At 36.7% G+C, this 18,526-nt stretch overlaps 1 protein-coding gene and 1 long non-coding RNA gene across 3 annotated transcripts in view; one reads left to right on the top strand and one right to left on the bottom strand.

Moving 5' to 3' along the window:
• Positions 1 to 2,205: 2,205 nt before the first annotated feature.
• Positions 2,206 to 3,912, top strand: LOC138857993 (uncharacterized). Its single transcript, XR_011397252.1, has 2 exons — positions 2,206 to 2,385; positions 3,803 to 3,912. It is a non-coding gene; the product is annotated as an uncharacterized lncRNA (long non-coding RNA).
• Positions 3,913 to 4,287: 375 nt separating this feature from the next.
• The window catches only part of Ephrin (ephrin), a 125,408-nt gene continuing 111,169 nt past the window's right edge, over positions 4,288 to 18,526 (bottom strand). For both annotated transcript variants that reach the window (XR_011397251.1, XM_036376013.2), the window contains 2 exons: positions 4,789 to 4,868; positions 4,288 to 4,720 (listed from right to left, as the gene is read on the bottom strand). Coding sequence is in view for 1 of the 2 variants with exons in the window: in XM_036376013.2 (XP_036231906.1) it covers positions 4,790 to 4,868 (79 nt within the window). In the remaining variant the exon portion in view is untranslated. The remainder of the gene's footprint in view (positions 4,721 to 4,788; positions 4,869 to 18,526) is intronic.

Genomic DNA, 18,526 nt, shown 5'->3' with positions numbered 1-18,526 from the left:
CTCAAGTTAATTTGATTCTTCTAGTGAATTTAACTATTCCATATTCTACTACCATATTCACCTCTGCTCAGTAAAATATTCAATACTTATACGATATTAATGTTGAGTTTTGTAGTTCAATGAAGCGTATCAAATGTATTTGCAAGTATGCTATTGTAAATGCTCTTCCAATAAATTAAAATTATGAAATAAGGAAATACCAAATTGCCCAGTTTATCTGCTGCAATGAAGCTGCCTGGCGTATCTTCGGTTTCCAAATTCATAAACAGGAACCAGTAGTTATCCATTCAGTTTTGCATCTCGAAAACGACCAACGCGTATTTTTCACAAACGAAATCGTGATATAATAATTGGGTCGTGTATATACAATCAATACAAGGCAGACTGTGTGCTTTTATCTGTGACTGTTGTTGGTTAATGTCCACGAATCATTGTCATTTCAAGATATATGTAAAGAAATGGACAACAGTATTCAACGTATAAATATGCATGTCTTTCACTGGGATTGCCAGAAGATACTTGTTGCAGCTGCATTAAATTGCACAGGAACACATATTTGTCTACTATTTAGTACTGATGGCATACTTACCAATCCGAGCACAAATGTTATGAGATAATCATAAAAATTCGATGACTGATGATATGTTGTATCGACTACGTACGACGGGCAACGATCTAACAATATCATTCAGAGACGCAATGTCATTGCGAATTTACTAATCAGCCATTTCTGTATGAGTTCACCAAATCGGAGTGCATCTGATTTAATCAACACAGATATAAATTGTGAAGTGCATTATGATACTAACGAATTGGCAGCGACTGTTACTCGCAACTTCCACTACTAATGATGAACAAAAGTTTACTTACGACCGAATTTAATTTGGCGGCACTCTGTTACTCCTTTCAGGTGATTTCAAACACGTTCAACGTACGCTGATGATATCAATGCTTGCTTAAAATAATCGCAACTGTGGCGTAATGTATAAAAAGTACAGCTGACAGTGCACATGCATTCGTATGCTTCAAGATCCATCTATCGAAACTTTCTCAAAACAACTGTTAAATATTGGAAATAGAAAAGTTGCTGTACATGGAAATACTGGATGCATAAAACTACCGACTAATTTCTGCACAATCATCAACTCATAAAATACTCTCATTGACAATATATTTCCCAGTATAGACACGAATTATAAAAATCTTGGAACTTGGAGTCATACAGGTCATGGGTTGGATCTCCGGTTATTTTGCTTCACAATTTTAACCCACTACGAATTTGCAATAGCACAAGATTAGCAATTAAAAAATTAATGAAAACATTATCGTAGCCAAAATTGGGAATGGCAAAATTAATTCTAATAAAATTCAAATGCTCTCAGTTTCCAATAAGATTTGCATTCGCAATGACGATCAATAAGTTACAAGGCCACACATATTTTGTTTCAGGCTTAGATTTAGAACACCATACTTTTCTCACGAACATTTTTATGTGTCTCGCTTGGGCAAAACATGCAGATTGTTTGTATTCGCTAAAGACGTACTGACCAAAAATATTGTACATTCCATTGCGTTGAGAGATTAATCTTTGTTTATTTTTAATTGCCATAATTAGTAGTATACAAATGAACTAATTTCGATGTATAAATAGCTATCAGTAATTGTAATTTAATATATATTTGTTACTTTAATAAAGAAAAAGTTATTAATTTAGATAAATTATACTTCAATAATTTGCAACACTCATATATTTTTAAAAAACTTTCCTAAAAAAGTATTTATTTAAAAAAGTTCCTAAAAATAACGTACATATATGGCAAAACAACGTTTGCCGGGTTAGCTAGTGAAAGTATAATATTGGATATACAATAGTGCCGAAGATGTGAGATATCGATCCACAAATTACCCTAGCTCCCATATACTTAATATAATGATTTTCATTAGTCTCCATATATTAAATAAATAAAGGGCCTATTATTGAGCTTATATTGCATATACCTAATTTTAGTTTATTTAGTTGATCTTAATATTAATATTTCGGACATGCTGTTATATTGAAACTAAGTTAGTTTACGATTTATAATATACATGAGTTATTAAAATACAAAATTTGATTGCAATCCATTCACGATTTCATCGAAAATTTATTATTGAATAGTATCGCAACATTTTTTAATATAAAGCTTTGCAACACTTGAAAGTATTTCCCCGCCTTTGTTTTTCTTTACGTTGTGAGAATATAAAATCTGAGTATTATCGTTCAGCAGTTGTCAAAACATACATTTAAAATGACAAGAGTTAGCAAATAAGTGAAGTTTCTTAAATTATGGGAAAAGATCCTAAAAAATTATTTACTTATATTGGAGCAATTTGAAGAAAATTATGGTAATCTAACTGCGTTTATACTGTTAAAGACTAAAATCATATCATCTCCCAGATATCTAACATAAAAAAGAAGACGAAATTATGGAAACTTTGTCCTTGCGGCTTCTAAATATTTTAGATATGGATGTCCATTTGTCCATCATTCTGTTCCAAAATCAGAAGACTTTTTAAGAAACTTTTTGCCGCGTTTGGATGAAAACACGGACAAATTGTGCGAGTCAGCAGAACAACATTTGATTTTATCGTTATTCTAAGTGTTCAGTAATAGTACTTTACCGACTGAGTTCAAGTGGTGAAAGAGCAACAATTTCAAATCGCAGGTTTAATTGGTGTTAGCGATGGAGAAGTAATAAATGTGAGATTTTCCATTAAATTGTGCAGCTATGCTTGGTTTTATGTTTCTCCATTACAAAAAAAAAATAACCAACATAGCATTTTGTGCAATTCTGAAGGTAAAAAACAAATTCATATTCAAAATCATTCAATGAACTGCCACGTGTCGGAAAAACCAGTGTGGATGCCAGGTCAGCAAAATACCTATACCTCCGAAAATAATTTGAACTTCGAAAAGATATATTCTTATAGATATATTCATGAAAAGTTAAACTTTAGAAATATTAACATATGATGGAAGAATTTATAATTGCGAGTTGTCCAACAAAGTTCCTGAACTATTGACAGGAGCAGGTGAAAATTCGTATACATTTACTGCGAGTCTTATAACTCCCTTTAGAAAAAATGCAACGGAAGGCACTTTGCAGCAACGAAATCTCTTCAATAGAACTTTTAGCCGGTATCGAGATAAAGTTAAGCATTGCTTTGGTTTAAGTTAGTAGTCTGGTAACTTGGTTTGGAAAAATCCCGACCGTTTTTTCGAAAGAACTATATACTAAGAATACACTGTAAAAATTTTAAAACGAGAATCGAAATATTGACGAAGTTATAGCACTTATACGGGAGCGTCTCGTAAAGGACGCTGAAAAAGTGACTAACAATGAGGCCTATGAAGAAGTTGAATTATACGCACCAGGGATAGACAATTGAAAGGTAGTTTGATTTGTCTATAATAATAAATATAATTCTATGAAACATATTTAATCCGTTGTTGAAACTTTAAACGCGTTTTTCTCGAAACAAAGTTCTTACGGTCGGCCCGGAGGATAAACAATTTTCTATCCAACCGATTGGGCTGAAAATTAAATGTGTTATTCTACTTATTAATAGCTCTCGCAGGAACTAGAATCTATTATTTTATCGCTAACTTTCTATTTTACAGCCCGATTTCCACTTTAAGAAATGTCACTTTTTTCGAAGTCCACCATTTTATTTTATTTTTAAACCAAATTGTTTAAACAATCCATCAAACCAGAATTACAAGCTCACAGAACAATAATCTTTTTGATTTTTCTCTTTTCAGATGTCTTCAAGTGACCAAATCACCGTGGACAGCCACCTACTTTTTGTTTTTGAAAACATAATATTTTTGTACTCTCTGAGATACTATTAATAATATATTACAAAATGAAACTGATTGAATTTTACTTTTTTCAAATATAATATTCCCAAAACAGCATTAAAAGTATTCAAGTAACCAGACTACAACGGTTCAACAGTTTAAAAGAGCTGAAAATACAAATAAAAAATGTCTTGCAATTTGCATGCCGTTGGATATTAATTTGGGGTATACTGCCCAATATTCTACAAATACAAAAATATGAAAATTTTGACATTAATGAAAGTATAAAAGAAATTAATGAAACTGGTGAAAATAGCAACCAAAATTTGCCTACCAACGAGGGTGAATAGACGCTTCGCGTTGTTATCGCTAAAACAAGATTTGAATTCTTAAAATGCCTTCAACTAATAATATTATTAATTAAATATTAATGAATTAAAACCAAATTAACAAAAGGGTTTAACATATATATTTTTTTTTAATTTCTAAAATTAAATGTGCTCTGTGAGGTAGAAGGATCCGGAGCGGCATTGCGATGACTAGGTGAAGGCACAGGTGGATTAACTGAGTCCTCATACAACTCAAGGGTACTTAAGTCGAAGCCGTGGGAACTTTCGGTTAGCGGGCATGTCATTTCAGGAGTGTTTGTTAGCGTATCAACTTCGTGGGTGCTTTCAAAAATTACCCCAGGACTCACATTTTTGCGATGTCCAAAAATATCGTTCAGTAAGTCCCAGTTGGCGCATCACCATTCACCAGCACCTGTCCGGATAAATAATAAGCTTTCAGGTGTCATACCTTCGCGCCACCCAAAGGATCTGTCGAAGTACCGGATCACTTATTTGCACCTTCATAGTAAAACCTTTGGGTCGTCAGCTTCTAAAAAATATTAATAAATCTAGAATAAATATATGCACATAAATAAAATTGTTATCTTAAATTCTAACCTCAGCCATTCTGAAGTCTCTTTCCCCAAATCGGCAACTGCTTGCAGCAGATGAAGCACCTACGAATCTGTCCGATAGAGCTGCAAAACAATCGAAGGGATTAGCGATAGTTTATTTTGACTATTAATGGTTTATGCCTTAACTAGACCTACCAACAGTATTCATCACATTGCAAAAGTTTACTTAATAAAGCTACATATTGATATAATCTTGTAATACCAAATGTGAAATCTAATTTTCAACTCCAATATTAATTATCGCGGAAACTAACGCATACACGCCGTGCAATTCAACGCCACCCGCCACGAGGGTGTCGATTGGTAATAGATACCACAGTTTCACGACGTAGGCAGGGACGTATTTAGCTAAGGTCAGTTTTCGTTACTCTTCTATAGCATCCATATAGGTGGTCTTACTATGGTTGGAGGTGTATAAAAGGCTGGGGACCCTTAAATAGCCCAGTCTCGTCTTTAAGGCCAAAATCACCACTTTTAAAAGGGTAAAACCACTTTTGGCTCGTTTGCTCAGTTAGAGCATGTTAACCATAAACTTCCACCAATATACGATGATTTTCGGCTGAGGAATCTCTCGGATGTGGTTATGGTCCAATACAAATAAAAATGTGAAGTATAAAAAACATAATTGTGCTTATTTGAGGGTAAATTACACGCCAATTGTGTAAGTCAACTGGATTATAGTTGCCGGTATACTTGTATTAGCTACTTGCTTTTCTTGACTTCACATTTTTGAGAAGCATTGCCAGCATTGCTTAAAATTGTATCCTAAATCGTAAAATGACCCATATTTAAAAAGAAAACTAAGACATTCATTCGAATTTAAAATCATTTAGTATATTTGAATTAAACCCCTATAGCAGTTTCCAACTCTGCGTTTTAGACAAAATTTTGAAAATCGGTTGTATTTTTTTATACCTGCTATACTTTTGAACTTCCGCTTTTTTTGTGATATTACGGTTTACAAACTGTGCCGTGCCGTTAAGTAGAATATCAAAAAACAACTTACAACTACAATAAGTTTACAACAAATTAAAAGAATTGTTAAGGTCGTGGAGAAACATCCCGAAATTAGACGAGGCAAGCAACAATTTGGAAGCAGTAAAAATAAAATTAATGAGCAGTAGGAAATGTTGCGAAAAAACTGTTTGAGTAATATTATGTTTTTTGAACGCCCCATAATATAATATTATAACTATAATATTGTGTTAAACATGGTGCCCCATAATATTATATAATATTAGTGTTACATATTTTGAAAGAGGTGCATAGTAATAGATAATGTACAAAAAATGCCCACTTGTGACTTAGTAGCCTGCGGTAGATAATTAATTCATAAATTACATTTTAGTATACGGTACTAGTATAGAACATAATAGCGCTGTTGATTAACTTTTTATTCGCTTCGCGATTGTCAATAAACATACAACATACATTTCAAGTCATTTTTTATGTACGAATCCGTAGATATAATGCATTTACGCTGTTAGGTAAGTAGATATCGGAGAAGATGCAATACTCGTAGCCCGCTAAAAATTCAAAATTCCCGGTACTTTTTGAACAAACTGCGTATTTGGCCAAAAACAACACATTAGTGGTGCCGCAGCCACCGTATTCTTTTTTTCGCTCCCACAACTGAAGAGGCCCATCAAAGGACGACGCTATGCTACAATTGAGGAGATAAAAAGACTTCCTTAAGAAATACAAAATTCGTGCTACTTTTTGTACAAATCTCGTATTGGTTAGAATTTCGAAACCTAATATCTACGGGGTATGCTTTCAACACATATACGACTGCACTTCACGACGTAGCTATAGCGAAATTTCCTTGTCTGCAAGTGGCGTCTTAAACATTTTGCAGACGGCAGCCGCATCTCAAACATCTGATGTACAAAATTTGTTGTTGCCCTACCTTTTTCAGTTCAATGAAATTTAATTATTTAGTTCAAAATGAAATTTTTTGTGAAAAAGAAAAAAGTGAATTGGTCGATTTATTTGTTTTAAATTATCAGTTGTTAGTTCAAATGATATATCAGAGTCATTTTATGCTTCTGTTGGTAAAACAACGTTAGACTTGTTACAGCTTTGAATAATTTTACACTAAAATTAGAAAGATATTTAATTTGACGACAGGGACAACTGCAAACCTGCTGCGGCGACGTCGTACTGTTGTGTAAATAACTCTTATGGGAACGTGGGTATTTTAATATTTGACAGATGCTGCCTGTCGTCTGCTGCCTTCAATGTATTAAACGCATTACTATGTAAGGCTTGGCGAAAAGCAATGCGTTGCGGATGGCAATCGGTACTCTGTAACACATTCGCATTGTAAACAGTGTTGTACAGTTCTCGTTGACACATTTTCAATATACACATAGCCAATAAAGTCTGCGTTCACCCGACACTATTTTTTAAGTGAAGTAAAAACACAATGTAAATAGGTAATTCAGTTCAAATTTTCTACCATTATTTCTTCTTTATATTTTTAAGTTCAAAATGCAAAAACAAAATTTTATATTATTATTTTCATTTTTGTGATAACGGTATTTTAGTGTAAGGAGAAGTAAACATAGGCACCATTAAGTCTGCGTTAAGCATTAAAATTAGTTACAAAAGTATTAAAAATGATAAAGAAAAATTAAATACAATATTTTGTTGGATATCCGCGTTGTTTTAAAACCTCGCTCAATCGATTTGGCATTGATCTAACCAACTTATTTGTTTCCTCAGCTGTAATCTGAGACCATTCTTATTTCATACCACTTCGCAAAGCCTCTTTATTTGTTATTGTATGCTGACGAATTCTTTATTCCAACAGATCCCATAGATGCTCAATAGGATTGAGGAAGCGTTATAAGTTGTCTAGGAGCATTGTACAAGAGCCAAAGTCTTAACTATTTCCGCAGTATGCTTCGGGTCATTATCTTGTTGGAAACAAAAGGTCGAATATAATCCAAGATTCTCTGCACTTTGTTTCAAATTGTTTTTGAAAATGTTCAAATAACCCCATTTATCCATTGTGGATTCAATAAATTCAAGCTGACCCACACCACCAGCCGCCATGCAACACCACACCATAATTCCACCACTTCCGTGTTTAACTGTACCAACAAGATTTTGCTTTTCGACCTTTTATGCCAAAAATGTAAAATTTACTTTCATCCGAAAATATTACTTATCTCCAGAATTCCGGCGACTTATATATATATAATAATGAGCAAATTCAATGCGCTTTCGCTTGTTTACAAGTGAAATATATGGTTTCTTTCGATCGACTCTACCATGATATCCAGCTTTTCGTAAAATTTTTCCAGCAGTTTCGGCACAAATTCTTTTTTTAATGGTTATATTTACGTTTCCAATAATCTTTGTGGACGTAATTCGTGGGTTAACTTTCACCATATTTATTATTTTCCGTTCTTCCCGGGCTGATAATATTTTCGGACGACCAGATCGCGGTTTTGACGTTTAAATTCCGGTTTTTTTAAAATAGTTTACGACTCACTGGACAGAACAATACGGTTTCCATTTTTATACTCTCGCAACTTGTTGCTACAGAGTATAATAGTTCACCTAACGGTTGTTTGTATCACCTAAAACTAATCGAGTTAGAAATAGGGTTATATATATATAAATGATCAGGATGAAGAGACGAGTTGAAATCCGGGTGACTGTCTGTCCGTCCGTCTCTGCAAGTTGTAACTTGAGTAAAAAGTGAGATATCTGTATGAAACTTGATAGACATGTTTCTTGGTACTCTAAGACAGTTGGTATTGCAGATAGGCGTAATCGGATAACTGCCAAGCCCACAAAACGCCATTAATCAAAAACAATTAAATTGCCATAAGTAAGCTCCACAACAAGACTCCTATATGGCATACAGAATTACATTAGGGAGGGGCATATGCAGTTTAAATTTTATTTTATAAGTGGGCGTGGTCCCGCCCCCTAATAAGTTTAATGTGTATATCTCCTATACCACTGAAGCTATAATAACAAAATTTATTAGGCACAAATGTTTTTAACCTCTATCGACGGTGTGAAAACGGGTGAAATCGGGTGACAACCTCGTCCACTCCCATATAACGGTACTGTTAAAAACTACTAAACGCGCGATAAATGAAGCACTAAACATGCCAGAGACATTAATATTTATCTCTAGGATGGTATAAGATGATTTTGTAGGAACCACGTTCAAATTTAGACGTGGCACCGCCCAGTTTTAGGTGAAAACCCATATTTTGGGATCTGCTTAACCGATTTCAACCAAATTCGGTACATAATATTCTTCTCATATTTCTATGTTATAGTACTAAAATGGGCGAAATCGGATTACAACCACGCCTATTTCCCATATGACATCATTTTAAATTCCATCTGATTTTTTCACTTTCCAGTATGCAAATCAAGCAACAATGATTATATCGGCGTAAAACTTTGCGTAAATAATATTTTTAAAGTATGCTACCTTGTGACCAAAAATTATCTAAATTGAACCAAAACTGTTCAAGCCCCTAGGTACTGAATATGTAGACCCCAGTACCTATAGTTGACTTTTTACCGAAAATATTGGTCAACATAGAACAAGGCGGCAAGATCCACAAAGAAATCTAAAACGAGTATATCATTTGACTTTGCGAGAGTATAAAATGTTCGGTTACATCCGAACTTAGCCCTTCCTTACTATTTTTAAATATTATTGAAACGCGTCACGAGGTCTTTAAACGACTAATTATATTGTATTAAAACACAATAGCATCTACGCAAAAAGAACGGACCAATTCATGAGAAGTAACAGCACTTCCAATTCAAGCTAACTGAACGCAGACTTAATGGTGCCTATGTTTACTTGTTCTTACACTAAAATCCCGTCTTTACAAAAATGAAAATAGGAATATACATGTGTTTTTTTGCATTTTGAACTTGAGAATATAAAGAAGAAATACATGCGGAAAATTTGAACTGAATTACCTATTTACATTGTTTTTACTTGACTTAAAAAAATGTGTCGGGTGAACGCTGACATTACTGGCCGAAACGAAGGAAAATTATAATAATATCAACAATAAATAAGTGAAAAAAAACATAGTGCGTGGAATACCTCTGCGCGGAAATGAAACTTGATGATGACAAATTGGAAACATGAAAGGATTGAAATCAATATTATTGTAACACATTTTTCAATTTAATTCTCACTTTCAGCGTATGCTTTTTTTATATTAATAATACTTACCTTTGTGGTTGGATTATCTTTAAGAAAAATTGTATTACTGTGGAGCATGAAAATATGTTTTCCGCGAAATTGTAAATTTAAACACGTAACAAACAATCCTCGAATCAACAGTAACGTATCTACACATAACCTCGACTCCACTGCATCCCCTGTAGCTTTCTTTTCACTCATTATACCCTGAACAGGGTATAACTTTCGGTTGATTTACGTGAGTACCTGCCGGCGACGGCCTTACGGTGCTCCAAAGCACAACGTACCAATACAATGCGTTGATAAGCGCCCCAAATAATACGAGCTATTTGCAAGTATTTATTTGGTTACCAGTGGCAGTGTGTCTGGGTTCACACTACCATCTTGGTAAGATTCGAGGCCGACCTAAAACCTCTTCCGTTTTCGGGTACGGAACCCAGTTGCTTTTTGCAACTTTTTTTTAATTACTGAAAAAAACAGTTAGGCTGAATATTCAGTTCTTCCTGCATTTAGGTTTCAACCACAGCCACCACGAATCTCCCCAAAGGGGCCATAACCTAATGAGCAGATTGGACCGAAGTCCAAGGTCTTTCTGCTCCCCGTGGTACCAGAAAGTCTCCAGTAAGACTGTGTAGCCGAAACTACTGCCAGTTGAGCAACCCATTACTCAATGACTGGTGACATTTGTCGCTTGAACTTCAAATGTCTTTTTATTTGGGATTTAATTTAAAGTCTATAATATCAGTTCAAGCTGAGTATTATAGCACTATTTCTGACATCATTTACTGTGCTGATAATTCTGGGCAAAATAAATTAACAGTCATAGTGCATTTGGCTTTTAGTTGCCTTTTACGACAGGCATGCCTTACCGCAGGTAAATTCTTACCCCTACCCGCAGGGGGAAGTAGATAGGAAATGATAAAACGAAATTGAGGTGTAAAATGAAATATTTACTTCGTAATTGCTTCGCCTCTACTTCAAATTGCTTCAAGTCATAGTTTTCTTTCTTCAGGTTGTCCATTTCCATTTTTACTTGCAACGGAAAGTAATTGTGTTGGTTGGATGTTTGCCAATTGTTCATTAAATGTTGCAAGTGTTTGTAAATTGCAACTGCTGGAATATCATCGCCTTCAATTTTCTTTATTGTTTCTTCGAAAATCAGGGACTAAAATTAACACGATAATAATTAAATAATCTCGATTTGGAAAAAAGTTCAGTTAATAAAAATATATTTTCACCTGTTCATGAACGAAAATGAACAAGAGCTTCGATTGTGGATTACTGAAAGAATGGCGGACATACATATCTGGCTTTTTTGAGGGCTGAAGGAAGGTTGTGGAAATACGTTTTCAAAGGTTGGAGCATTCGAATGATTTTCCCCAAAGATTCTTTCAAACCAATAAACCGAGTTTCAGAAATCTTGCAGAGCGACTTTAATGCTAATGCGCAAATGGTGTGGATGTAAAAATGTGTGTAGATCTCAACAACAATGCTCTCTACTTCAACATCAAGTGCATTACGAATCGCATTATGCAAGATATGCGCTGCACAACCTACACCAACTATGCTCGATTTTAATCTCTTTAATTTTGCAAAAGCATTTCCTACACTTTTCCGATCAACGCGACATATATTAATTGCCGCATTGTCACCACAGTAATTGATCAATTTATCAGTCAAATCAAAATTTTCCAAGACTCTTTTAATCAATGAAAAAATCATATCTGACGTTTCACCTTTTTATGCCCTGAACAGGGTATATTAATTTTGCCACGAAGTTTGTAACACCCTTAAGGAAACGTCGGAGACCCTATAAAATATATACATAAATGACCAGTATGATGAGCTGAGTTGATTTAGCCATGTCCGTCTGTCTGTCTGTCTGTATATATACAAACTAGTCCCTCAGTTTTTAAGCTATCGATCTAAAACTTTGCACCTGTCCTTTTCTCACTAAGAAGCTGTTCATTTGTCGGACCGGCCGATATCGGACCACTATAGCATATAGCTGCCATACAAACTGAACAATCGGAATTAAGTACTTGTATGGGGAATTTTATCATTTAACGAGATATGTTTACGAAATTTGGCATGGGATATTGTCTAAGGCAAAAATGTAATCTCCGAAGAAATTGTTCAGATCGGATCACTATAGTATATAGTTGCCATACAAACTGAACGATCGGAATCAAGTGCTTGCATGGTAAATTTTTTCATTTGACGAGATATGTTTACAAACTTTGGCATGGGTTATTGTCTAAGGCAAAAATGTAATCTCCGAAGAAATTGTATAGATCGGATCACTATAGTATATAGCTGCCATACAAACTGAACAATCGGAATCAAGTGCTTGCATGGAAAATTTCATCATTTGACGAGATATGTTTACGAAATTTGGAATGGGTTATTGTCTAAGGCAAAAATGTAATCTCCGAAGAAATTGTTCAGATCGGATCACTATAGTATATAGTTGCCATACAAACTGAACGATCGGAATCAAGTGCTTGCATGGTAAACTTTTTCATTTGACAAGATATGTTTACAATTCTTGGCATGGGTTATTTTCTAAGGTAATAATGAAATTTCCGCAAAAATTGTTCAGATCGGACACTATAGTATATAGTTATCCATACAAACTGACCAAGCTAAATGAATTTATGTATGAAGTAGATAAATAATGTTAAGAATATACGCAACACCGCGGAACACTCAACCAGACGAATGAATCCTGAATATAGGACAGCGGAGCAGGAGCGTGACACAGTAGGACATTCGAACAGGCGCTTGAATCCGGAATATAGAGCTGATGAGCAGGTACGCAACACCGCGGAACACTCAAACAAACGAATGAATCCTGAATATAGGACAGCGGAGCAGAAGCGTGACACAGTAGGACATTCGAACAGGCGCTTGAATCCGGAATATAGAGCTGAAAAGCAGGAACGCAACACCGCAGAACACTCAATTAGACGAATGAATCCTGAATACAGAGCAGCGGAGCAGGAGAGAGACACAATAGGACATTCAAACAGACGAATGAATCCTTAATATGGGACAGCGGAGCAGGTGCGCGACACAATGGAACGTTCTGTGCGGCGCCAGAATCCAATAATAAGAGAAGAAGAAAGGCAACGAGATGCAGCATTGAGGAGGATTCGTCGAGAAGATCCAATAAGAAGACGTCGTGAGCAAATTTTAAATTCTTCTCAAAGAAGAGTGACCCGCCAGCAAATCAGGCAACAACTTGAAAATGTGCAGGAATCAACGTTGGAAAGAGTACAATTGCATAGATCGGATCCCGCAAATCGTCAGTTAGAAAGCGAAAGGCAAATCAGGAGGAATATAAGAAGACGTCGTGAACTTTCTCCTGATGCACACCTAGAAGAACAAGAACGTCAACGTCGAGCTGCCAATATCTTTGGTATGTGCGCATTGTTGATAAAGAAAGGACCCACAGAAATGTGCGTGTGTTGCGGTGGCACTTGGTTCCCTCACCAAGTGAAAAAACTCGAAAAGCGTCAGACTTCAACAAAATTTACGCGCTCAGAAGATGCTAGAAAAGTGTTTTAGCTCACATCAAAATTTCCGTCTTCGAACCGAAAGTACAACTTTTGCAACACATGCTATCGGATTGTTAGGAAAGGCAAGATACCAAATATCTGTCTCTCGGAAGGATTGGAGCTTCCGGATATTCCGGAATGCCTTCAGGATTTAACGTGTCTGAAGGAAAGACTGATATCACCGAGGATCCCATTTATGCGCATCATCTCCCTAGGATATGAACGACAATGTGCTATTCGTGGAGCAGTGGTGAATATTCCGATTTCTGTTGTAGAGACAGTCACCATGCTGCCACGAAGATTTGACAACAGCCGTATTATTCAAGTGCACTTGAAACATCGATTGGAATATGAGCAAAATTTTATGACGGAGACAGTGCGACCAGCAAAAATATTGGAGGCACTAAACTATCTGCTGGGTACAGAGCTCTACGTCAAGCATAATATACAAATATCCAGTGATTGGCTAGCAAATGTTGGAAACGAGGAAACTGTGCCATTTATTGCGGATCCTGCAGATCACGCAGAAGTAAGAGACCTGCTAAATGCCCGTCAGGAAAATGTACCGCTTGAAATGGAAGAAGAATTAAATCCAGGTGGTCAGGAGACTTTAATGGACAATGAACCCGTTGAAAATAGATCCATTGAACGGATTGCAATGGCACCAGGACAAGGTAGATGCCCCAGGGACGTTACAACCGACGACGATGCTCAGGAGTTGTCGTATCCAACGATTTACTGCGGAAAGAAGAGGGCATCCACAACAACTTACAGTAAAATTGCACGTTCTGAAACTGCACGTTCGTGGACGTGCTACTGTATATTTATAAGTTCTGCGAGTTAGAACGCATTAAAAATGCAATTTCCATTTGCCTGCGTAAAAAGTCTGGATCAAGCAATATAACTGTTGCAAATGTGAGGGATGAAAATTTTGTCAGCAACCTTATCCAGGACTTCGAACCTCACCTGCTTGGGAGGCTGAAAAGAAGAAAGTTTTAGCCATGATCCGCTAGTTTGGTTTGCCAACATTTTTTATCACAATGTCTGCTGCAGAAACAAAATAGCCTGAGTTGTTAGTCAGAGTGGTGGTGGTTGTTAGAAACTGGTGGATAAAGTAGACATTTCGGAAAACAAAGCTACTACTCTATCAAGCTCTGAAAAGGCGAGACTAATAAGGACAGATCCAGTCACATGTTCCAGGTATTTCGACAATCGATTCCGCCAAATGCTAAAATTATTACAAAACGGACTATTTGGAGAGAATTTAGTAGTCCATTACTATTTCAGAATTGAATTCCAGCATAGGGGATCACCACATTGTCATGGCATGTAATGGCTAAGTAACGCAACGCAAATGAAGTTGAAACATTCATCGACCGACACAACACAACCGATGGGGATGATTTGGATTTACTGGAATTCATTCAGTATCAAAAACACAGACATGGTCGAGCTTGCCTAAGAGACCTACATGGAAAGCAAGTGTGCCGATTCAACAGGCCATATCCGCCGATGCCACAGACAAATATACTTTTCCTTTGGAGAATGGGGAAGGTATTGAGCAACACAAAGTTCAATTCCAAAAAATACAGGAACTATTAACTCTAACGGATCTCCCAAAGGAAGAAATAACACGGTTGAACTGCTTCGAAACTTTTTTGACGGATGAGTGAAACAACACTGATTATGAAGGATACAAGCTTGCTCTCCGCTCATCTGTAAAAAAGCCACACATTTTCCTAAAGAGAAAATTTTCAGACCGACTTCTAAATGCCTATAATAAAAGTATCCTTAAATTGCACAGAGCAAATATGGATATTCTGGACGCATACGCTTGCTGCAGCTAGTTCAAGAGCAGATTTCTTCAGAGAAACCGCCATGATGTTTCACCCATGGAGAAATGAGGAAACAGACCTATTGAATAATGACGTCGAGAGTGTTTGCAATGCACACAAGGAGCAAATTGAGCAGAATAAGCTTAAATATGACAAATTTTTATCGAACGAACTTGAACTAATTTTGGAAAACCTTCATGTTACAGCGGAAGAAACAGCTGATGGTCGAGCTGCCTCACAACTTTTAGATCCCGAATTCAGAGCTCTAGCTGTTCCAGAGCAAACAAAAGACATTAATGTTTTTCCAGAGCACAACAATACAGAGGAAGAGGAAGCGGCGTTTCGATTAATTAAACTCCCACCTTTAATATTAGAAGACGATTTACTGGCAATGGTGCAGTCACTTAACAACAAACAGAGGGAATACTTTGCTCATGTAATGCACAATGTCTGTAAAAGGGAAATCTTCTTCGAATATGTCGGAGGCGGTGCTGGAGTGGGCAAGAGTCGGCTTATAACGACTATATATCATTCGTTGACATTGCGAGCTAATAGTGTACCAGGAACCAACCCCGAAACAGCCAAGGTGTTACTCTGCGCACCCACTGTCAAAACAGCATTTGGAATTGGAGGCCTGACTCTTCATTCGGGTTTTTCACTTCCCATCAACCAGTCTTCTGGCGATCTTCGACCACTGAATAGTGACACATTGAACACTATTCATGCCAAACTCATAGATATTAGGCTTATTATAATTGACGAAATTTCAATGGTTGGAGCAAAGATGTTTGCATATTTAGATTCTAGGCTAAAGCAAATTTTCAGGAGCAGCGCTTACTTTGGAGGCATATCAATTATAGTGTTTGGTGACTTAAATCAGCTGCCGTCAGCAGGAGATCGATGGATATTTGCACCTAATAGGAATGATCCTTACAGTACAATTACAAGAACACCGCTTTGGGATCAATTTCGGTACTTTGACCTCACTGAAATAATGCGCCAGCGTGAAGATCATGCATTTGCCATAGCTTTAAATAACATGGCAGAGGGAAATATGACACACGCTGACATCCAATTAATCAAAAGCAGGGAAAAGACTTCTAATGAGATACCGAACGAAGCCATCCATCTATTTTATTCAAATGCTGGAGCAAATGATTTCAATGTAACTAAAATGGCGAACACGATGACCGAGGAGTTTATTTCGACTGCGAAGAATACAATTAAGTCAAGTTCCCTAACAGAACGCAGCAGGGCAAACATTTTAGAAGCTGTGAAGTCTTTTAAGCCATCGAAAACGCAAGGAATGCTTTATACATTGCAGCTCAAGACTTCGATCAAATATATGGTGACAGTCAACATAAGCATAAGTGATGGTCTCGTCAATGGTGCTACGGGAGAACTAATGCAGGTTGATTCCGAATCACATGGATCTGAAAGTTCAGTGGTGCGACTATGGATAAAATTCGCAGAATCAAGAGTTGGAAGCTTTGCACGTTCCAAGCAGATTCACAGTCGCAATGCAGATTGGACACCAATCATAAGCGTGGTCCGATCATTCCAATACAAGCGAGATGAGCAAATAACCATAGAACGTAGACAGTTCCCCGTCATTCCAGCTGAAGCCATCACGATACATAAAAGTCAAGGTGGAACATACACACAAGTTGCTGTTCATCTAGAGGGTTGAGTAAACAGATCAGCATTGTATGTAGGATGTAGCAGAGCCACAAGGGCCAATGGATTATATATAATCGGGACATTTTCTCCCCCGAATCCATTTGGACCGCAGGATCCAATTAAAACTCAACTTAATAGGTTAAAGACAGAAGGAGCATTGACGACATGCTACAGATTTTTGGCTGAAAAATCGGAACAACGCCTGGATATTTATTATCAAAATGTAAGGAGCCTAAACAAGCATATTGAAGATATCAGATCAGACAAGCTGATTTGTTCTGCTGCTATTCTGTGCTTTGCCGAGACCTGGGCCTTACCTCAAGAAGAATTCCCAATAGAAGGCTACAATGTTATTGCTCGCCTTGATGGAGAAACAAGGTCATCCCGACGACGCCCTGCCAACGGCCTTATTATATACTACAAGCAAGATATGTGCCCAGGTCTATTAGAAGGATCATTTTCAAGGAACGACACCGGTTCAACAAACGTTTACCAACTGTTAAACATAAACAATTTAGCAGTTACCATATCACTTGTGTACACGAACCCCCGCTATAGACTTCCGGAATTTAGAAACCAAGTAGAAAATAATATCCGTCAGATAACTGAACAGTGTAATGGACCGTTAGTAGTCCTTGGTGACTTTAACATATGTCGCCTAACAGCAACTGACGATTTGGAGGCTGGATTACAACAGTTAGGATTTCAATCTTCATTGGCTAAGGTCGCCACAACAAAACAGGAATCAGCAATAGATTGGGTATGGACAAACATGGATTCTGCAATGACATATGAAACACCATATAGTGATCATGACGGAATATTTTTAGAAAATAGATATATTATATTAGGTCAAGTAAAAAGTTCGTTCGGGTTTTATCTAAGAGATGGCGTTATTGTCCATAGTACTAGTGTTACGCATCATGTCATACTATACGGCGCTGAAAACGTGTTTATTCGCGCTAAAAGTTTGTCTTTGACAGTTTTTCGATTGATTTACTCAGTTCGTTGTGAGCGCTCGTCAAAGATGGACACCAACAAAGAGAAAATTCGCTATATTTTACAATTTTTCTTCGATCAAAGCGAAAAAGCAGGCAAAGCGGCTGAAAACATTAATTTAGTTTATGGGAACGATACTGTAAACGAACGTGTAGCACAAAAGTGATTTGCTAGGTTCCGTTCCGGTAATTTCGATGTCAAAGATGCACCACGCGTCGGGAGGCCCTTCGTCGAAAATTGCGATAAAATCATGGAAATAGTGGAAACAGACCGTCACGTAAGCACTTATTTAATTGCTGAGGAACTTAAGATAAATCAGAAAACCGTTTGGAACTATTTGCATAACCTTGGATTCAAAAAAGAGGTCGATGTTTGGGTGTCACACGAACTAACGCAAAAAACATGATGGACCGAATATCCATCTGCAAATCGCTGCAGAATCGCAAC

Source organism: Bactrocera oleae, chromosome X, assembly GCF_042242935.1.
Source record: "Bactrocera oleae isolate idBacOlea1 chromosome X, idBacOlea1, whole genome shotgun sequence".
Taxonomy (NCBI): Eukaryota; Metazoa; Arthropoda; class Insecta; order Diptera; family Tephritidae; genus Bactrocera; species Bactrocera oleae.
This window is presented reverse-complemented; position numbering and strand designations above follow the sequence as displayed.